The sequence below is a fragment of the Sinocyclocheilus anshuiensis genome, unplaced genomic scaffold (assembly GCF_001515605.1).
Source record: "Sinocyclocheilus anshuiensis isolate Anshui unplaced genomic scaffold, SAMN03320099.WGS_v1.1 scaffold2739, whole genome shotgun sequence".
In the NCBI taxonomy this organism is placed as follows: domain Eukaryota; kingdom Metazoa; phylum Chordata; class Actinopteri; order Cypriniformes; family Cyprinidae; genus Sinocyclocheilus; species Sinocyclocheilus anshuiensis.
The window spans coordinates 214173-222058 of NW_015542334.1; the positions used below are offsets into that span (position 1 = coordinate 214173).

Consider the following 7886-nt stretch of genomic DNA (forward strand, 5'->3'; position numbering starts at 1 on the left):
ACAAAAATATTGGGCAGCACGACTGTTTTCAACATTGATAATAATCAGAAATGTTTCTTGAGCAGCAAATCAGCATATTAGAATGATTTCTGAAGATCATGTGACACTGAAGACTGGAGTAATGATGCTGAAAATTCAGCTGCGCATCACAGAAATAAATTACAGTTTAACAGATATTCACATAGAAACAGTTATTTTACATTGTAAAAATATTTCACAATTTTTACTGTATTTTTGATCAAATAAATGCCTTTATGAGCAGAAGAGACTTCTTTCAAAAACAGCAGTGTGTAGTAATTTCTGGATGTGTTTCTTACCTCTGACATGTTCACGCGTCCCTCCTGGAAGGAGCAGTCGTTGGCGTTCTGTGTGCACAAGTGTCTGTATTTACACCAGTGACACGGGAACGAGCCGTTCACACAGGACAAGCACCTGGAGAGATACAGAAAAATACAGATGAGACACACAGAATCAAGCCAAAACACACATTAGAGTCAGAAAGCACAGCGCTCCACACACGTCCTTGTGTTTTGACCTCACACGCTCTCATTCTGCCCATGAAAGAGTGTGAATTAATCTCTCATTCCCTCACAAAGATCCACTTTAGTAGGCTCCGGTTTAAGAAAGAAAGTGAGCGATGACAAAAGAGAGAGAGATCAAAAAGACACGAGGACTTCCCATTAAAAAACGAGCAGAGTAGATAAGAAAAGAGAGAGAGAAAGCGGAAATCTGTGCCAAAAAAGAGTGCACTGACTTGCTGCTATTGGCAGCTGCCTTCTTAGGGAACATATTAACTAAAACACAACCTTTTAGATGACGGAACCGTACACACAGACAGAAACTCAAAATACACAAACAAGTATTAGTGAAAACGGCTCATTTTTAATTCGATTGAAGGGTCTCTCACAGACTCTGAAAGCATCTGAGGCTTCTGACTGCAATACAAAGTCATTTGTTTCAATTATTCAGTATTAAGTCCAGCAAAATTGTTCACTCAGTGACATTAACTGATGCTTTAGGACAAAGAGCTCTGACCTCATAATGGATTCAAGCATAGGGTCTAATTGACCAATCAGCTGTTGCGTTGAGAGCAGCTGTCCAATCAGAGTTGAGAAATTATTGCCTAATGAAATCTGGTATCTTAAAAAGCAGCATTTACGATGCTTTTCACAATTATTTGATTGTGTTATTAGATAAATCAGAAAAATGTAAGTTAAAAAAAATCATATATATATATATATATATAGAGAGAGAGAGAGAGAGAGAGAATATATCAATATGTAAAATATATAATGTAACAAAATACTTTTTTAAAAATGCATATTTATAATGTCATTTTTATAACGTTTTTTTTACATTCAATAAATATAAAATATTTAAAGGACAATATTAGTTTATAAAACGTTCACTTCTTTTCTTTAAAACCCTAAATCATTCAGCATGCTGTCTAATTTTATGAGCACTGTGAGTATTTTATTCAGCAGCGCTAAAGGATTCTGCTGCATAATTGTTGCATCCCTGAGTCCCGTGAGGAAGCACAAGCACATGTGGTGGAGTGAGTGTTTGTGTGTTTGTGTAGGTAATGATCCCCCATTGAGGCGCCATTTGTCAGTTTGTTAATGCTGCATCTCCAGAGAAACATAATCTGCTAATCTGCATGAATAAATCCAGAGGGTGGCCGTGATGGAGAACAAATGGATGCAGGTGAAAACACACAACATGTCTGAGATATGCAAGTACATACATAAATAGATAAAGACAGTACAGACTGACTATCTGTAAATGTCACAATGCAATAATCCATAGTCAGGGTAAATTAATAAAAACAAGTCCATGAGAGACAGACGTTCATGTTCACCATGATGTATTGCTGTGTACTGGGTGTGGATTGGACTATAAAAGAAATGGGGTTTTCCCTTGCACTAAAACTAAACTCTTCAAATGTATGGAAGCTTATTTCCAATGTGGAATACAAATGTAAATGTAAAAGCTAATTGTGACTTTTTATCTTACAATTCAGACTTTTTTTCAGAATTTAGAATTTATTCCGAATTATGATGTATAAACTCGCAATTCTGAGAAAAATTTCACAACTGCGAGATTTAAATTCTCAATTGTGAGAAAGAAAGTCATGATTGTGAGATATAAACTCACAATTGTGAGGAAAAATTCTAAAGTGTGAGATATAAATTCACAATTGTGAGGAAAAAAAGTCCAAAATGTGAGATATAAACTCGCAAATGTGAGAAAAAAAGCGAGAATTGAGATATAAACTCACAGTTGCGAGAAAGGCTGAATTATGATATAAACTCAATTGTGAGAAAAAAAGCGAGAATTGTGAGATATAAACTCGCAGTTGTGAAAAAAGTGAGAATTATGAGATAAACACAATTGCAAGAAAAAGCGAGAATTATGAGATATAAACTCACAATTGCGAGAATTATGAGATATAAACTCACAATTGCGAGAAAAAAAAGAGAATTATGAGATATAAACTCACAATTGCGAGAAAAAAAAGAGAATTATGAGATATAAACTCACAATTGCGAGAAAAAAAAGAGAATTATGAGATATAAACTCACAATTGCGAGAAAAAAAAGAGAATTATGAGATATAAACTCACAATTGCAAATGTGAGAAAAAAAGCGAGAATTGAGATATAAATTCGCAATTGACAAAAAGTCAGAAATATGATATATAAACTTGAGAAAAAAGCACGAATTATGAGATATAAACTCACAATTGCAAGAAAAAAAACGAGAATTCTGAGATATAAACTCACAGTTGCGAGAAAGGCTGAATTATGATATAAACTCAATTGTGAGAAAAAAAGCGAGAATTGTGAGATATAAACTCGCAGTTGTGAAAAAAGCGAGAATTGTGAGGTATAAACTCGCAGTTGTGAAAAAAGTGAGAATTATGAGATAAACACAATTGCAAGAAAAAGCGAGAATTATGAGATATAAACTCACAATTGCGAGAATTATGAGATATAAACTCACAATTGCGAGAAAAAAAAGAGAATTATGAGATATAAACTCACAATTGCGAGAAAAAAAAGAGAATTATGAGATATAAACTCACAATTGCGAGGAAAAAAAGCGAGAATTATGAGATATAAACTCACAGTTATGAGAAAGCGAGAATTATGAGATATAAACTCACAATAGCGAGAAAAACGTGAGAATTATGAGATATAAACAATTGCGAGAAAAAGCGAGAATTATGAGATATAAACTGACAGTTGCGGGAAAGTCTGAAGTATGAGATATAAACTCACAATTGAGAGAAAAAAGCGAGAATTATGAGATATAAACTCACAGTTATGAGAAAGCGAGAATTATGAGATATAAACTCACAGTTATGAGAAAGCGAGAATTATGAGATAAAACTCACAATAATGAGAAAAACGTGAGAATTATGAGATATAAACTCGCAGTTGTGAGAAAAAGCGAGAATTATGAGATATAAACTCACAATAGTGAGAAAAACGTGAGAATTATGAGAAACACAATTGCGAGAAAAAAAAGCAAGAATTATGAGATATAAACTCAGTTGCGAGAATTATGAGATATAACTCGCAGTTGTGAGAAAGTCTGAATTATGAGATTTAAACTCACAATTGAGAGAAAAAAGCGAGAATTATGAGATATAAACTCGCAGTTGTGAGAAAAAGCGAGAATTATGAGATATAAACTCACAGTTATGAGAAAGCGAGAATTATGAGATAAAACTCACAATAATGAGAAAAACGTGAGAATTATGAGATATAAACTCGCAGTTGTGAGAACAAGTCAAATTATGAGATATAAACTCACAATTGTGAGAAAAAAAGCGAGAATTATGAGATATAAAGTCAAAATTGTGAGAAAAATGTCTGAGTTCTGAATTCTGAGATCATGACTTTCCAAAACATTTCCAGTGGAAAATTTCCATAAAAATCTGCTTAAAACGGTATGACATATAAGACCGTACGTACGTCCATCCATCACTGGTTCATTTTCATGCAGCTCATTTTATAAAATGTGCCGTCTATCCTGACTGAAGTTTATTTCGTTCCAACTTGTAATTCTTTTTCACATTTTCTTTCCCCCAGCCCATTACCAATTCAGTTTAAACTATGCAATCTGGTTCACTCAAAGCAGATATTTCTTAAAATAAGTGGTAGGAAGATAATAAATGTGACCTTATTTTTCTTCCTGACCCTGCACCAATCCTGAGAGAGGGTTTAATCCCCGTCCCATCTGGAGTGGCGCTGATTGAAGGGATCTCTGGTTTAAGCCCCTCACGCTGAGCTCTCTTCCCCCACAGACGGGTGATGATTTCAGGGCGTCCCTGATCAGCGATCAGCATAAACCCCCACACACACGCTGGAGGAGCGGAAATCTAACACTCGCTCTCTCATCGGGACGGTCATTTCCTTCACTCACATTCATTAAGATGCTGGGCTGTTCTAAAGCCTCCAACAAAAAGGACACCGAACACCTCCGATAGCCCTCATCACGGACAAACTCCATTTGGGTGAATCTCAAAAAAACCGGCCAGGTCATATTTCTCCTCAAAAAGAAAGGAGAAAAGAAACTGTATTTTGCATAAAGAAAATGAAGCTTGCTTTTTCACAACCATTAAGATTGTTTTGCATGAGATTGATTATTTTCATGACAATTAAGCACTTTTTTTTCTCCACATTCTCATTATCATCATGCAAATTAAGCACAATTTCCCCAAATTCTCATTATTGCAATGTAAAATGTAACTTCTGAGTTTTGTATAATTATTTCCCTTCTTTATTATAATTTTATTTATTTACAAGAAAGAATGTAATTATTTGTCCAATGACAACACTACTTTACATAATTTAAATAATAATAATAATTTGTATATGCATTTTATTATATATATATATATATATATATATATATATAAAAATAAACAGAAATAAATAAATGACCTTTATTTTCACGATTCATGATTATGATTCTCAACTGTCATTATGTAACAATGATTTTTTCCCCCCATTTAAATCAGCTAAAAATAAAGGTAATACAAAAACTATCGCCTATAATACATTTTGATTGAAATCACTTTTTTGCAATAAAGCAATGAAAATAAGAATTTTGGATTACATAATTAAAAAAATACATTAAGATTTTTTTTAATTCTAAAGAAAACGCTGTATGTGATGAATAATAAATTGAGGGAAGGAAACGATAATATTTTATTAATTGTTATAAAAATATCGCAAAAAAAGGCTCAAAAATAGGCTTTTCAATTGGCAAAAAAAAAATCTTATTTCTTTCTTTTGATTTTAAGAGGAAATATGACCTGGAAATGTTCTTGACAGGTTTCGTGAAACTCACACACAATTTCTCTTGCTTTATTTCTTAATCATCTACAGCTTCAACAATGTCCATAATAACATTTATTATCCAAAATACAGTCCTTTAAATTGCAGTTGTGCTTTTAGAGATGTGGACGCACTGAATAAAAAAGCATGCGATTATCCAATTATGATAATGTTGTGTGTATTTTTCAAGTACACAAGCTGGTCTTATCAGAGAAAAGCAGTGTGACCTAGTTTTAAATCTCACAGCTGATTGTGTGTGTGTGTGTGTGTGTGTGTGTGTATGGGAAGGTATTGTGTGTATCTGAGATGCTGCTACTCTGAGAGGTATGTGTGTGTGTTATATCTCTGGAGACAGCTTTGGGCTCATCTGTCCTGCAATAAGACACTACACAGACCTCCCAAAAGAGTCCGGACCCATCTGGAGCGTCTTAGAAGCACACATGACACACAAACTCATTGAGATGTTCAGCTGGGGGTCCCACTATCTGCAGGACTCGAACCACAGTCTGTTTTCAAGAGAATAAACTGTCAATCAACACGCCACCGGTTGCCGTAGCAACAGAAATATGACCCCACTCCCCGAGTGGTGAGGAGCTTGTGGGTAAAACGAGAAGAGCAGAGATATAGACAGAAGACAGAGAGAGAGTCAGAGAGAGAGAGAGAGAGAGACACTCACGATCTGTGGATGCTGCAGTTGTAGAAGGTGAAATCCACACTGGCAAATTTCTGCCCCGTTTCCCTCGATTTCAGATAGAGCTTCACCACATGAGTGTCTCCTTCAGAGAGACAAATAAAAGAAAAAAAGAGGTTAATAAGATCTGCCTCTGGATGAAGAACAGCAGAAACAGCTGCTATCTAAACACTCGTGTGTCAGGAGTTTTTGCACTTAACTGTGATAAAATCACTGAAACTTTGAGTGGCTTTCTGCTTTTATAACACCACAGACAATGTAGTGCATTAGTGTGCTTGTGCATTAATATAGACACCGTTTTATGTCATAACTACATAAAACGGTTTTTAATGTAGCAAATTTTAGATTCATGATACTAAACACTTATAGAGTTTAATAAAGTCTACGGCTCCATCCTAATTCATAATCTTCTACTATAAGCATGTACTTCACTGATGATGGGAAAGTATTGGACACACAGCATCATTAAATTGTGTTTTGAAATCACAGATCTGTGTATGTATGTCTATATAGTTTTTTTTATATATATAGTTTTACTTTTAGTTGATTCAGTACATCAAGTTATTATGAACATGAGAAATGTTTGTTTTGGCAACTGAAATGAAATAAGATGACGTTTTTACATATTTTATTTGATTTCATTTAATGTTTTATTACAAGTAACACAAATGTTCTTTTACGGTTTTTGTTTAAGTTTACTATAATAACCCTGCTGTTCACTACCCAGGCACCTTCAGCATATTGTATTTGTATTAACATACTAAGATTTGAGACTCTGAAATGGAGCAATTTTGATTCTTCTTAATTATTATTTTTTTCCTTTTCACAAAATGTTCATTTTTTCTCAGACAATCAAAAAGCATGAAACATCAATGGCAAACAGCTTTGATGCAGCATTTCAATTATACAGAAACTAGACGGGTCAAAATCAGCATATTCAGTAACAGAATGCACATTTTATAAAACCATTAATGCAACCAAACATTACACAAACCACTCAGTTTCAGTATTTTTCCTTAATGCAACCTGATCTAAATAAGAGCTTCTTCTCAATCCACAATCCTATTTGGGACACAATAAACCCTCAAACTACACAGGACAGATATGATGATGATCTGAAAACAAAACCACTGCCTGAATCTGTGGAACAGACTGAAGGTGTTATACTGTATATCCATCAAACCCACTATCAGTCAAAAGCTTGATGATCTTCAAGACTTTGAGATCTAGAAGAGAAGCTTCTAGTGAGTGCTAGTGTTTACTGACTCTGCTGGCGTGTGATGGGGACGAGCTCTTTGGCTGACGGCGAGAAGCAGTAGATCCGTGATCCATGTATTGTTCCTTCGGTCTCGGTGTAATCCTCGAAGGAACAGTCCACCCCCACACACACATACACACCTGGACTTCGGCCATGGTGACGGAGATGTTGTTGGGCTGGACCGTGAGCTCCACACACTGATCCACTCTGGAGGTGAATCTCTGCGGCTCAAAAGCCAGTGTAAAGTCAAGGATTGCGCTCTAGTGAAGGACTTCACATTGTCATTAAAGCTGCTTATGGGCTAAACATTCATTTTCTCCGCAGGGATTTCAGAAACATTCTTCAATACAGAGTTTCAAGCCATGAACCAAACCGAGCAGCTTCCTGATGAATCATAAATAAAAATTGAATTTTAAGCAAAAAAGCATATGAACCTGAGATACCGTGTACTTACCAAACAGTAGACGACATTTTTTGACATATTGATTATATATATATTTATATAAATATTAACACACACACACACACAAATATATATATATATATATATATATATATATATATATATACACACACACATATATACATAA

At 34.6% G+C, this 7886-nt stretch overlaps 1 protein-coding gene across 1 annotated transcript in view; it reads right to left on the reverse strand.

Moving 5' to 3' along the window:
- Positions 1-7886, reverse strand: part of LOC107691076 (plexin-A1) — a 131852-nt gene that overhangs the window by 48428 nt on the left and 75538 nt on the right. Inside the window, 5 exon segments of the mRNA XM_074187014.1 lie at positions 318-432; positions 6024-6123; positions 7305-7404; positions 7437-7556; positions 7665-7680. Coding sequence (XP_074043115.1) covers positions 318-432; positions 6024-6123; positions 7305-7404; positions 7437-7556; positions 7665-7680 — 451 coding nt within the window.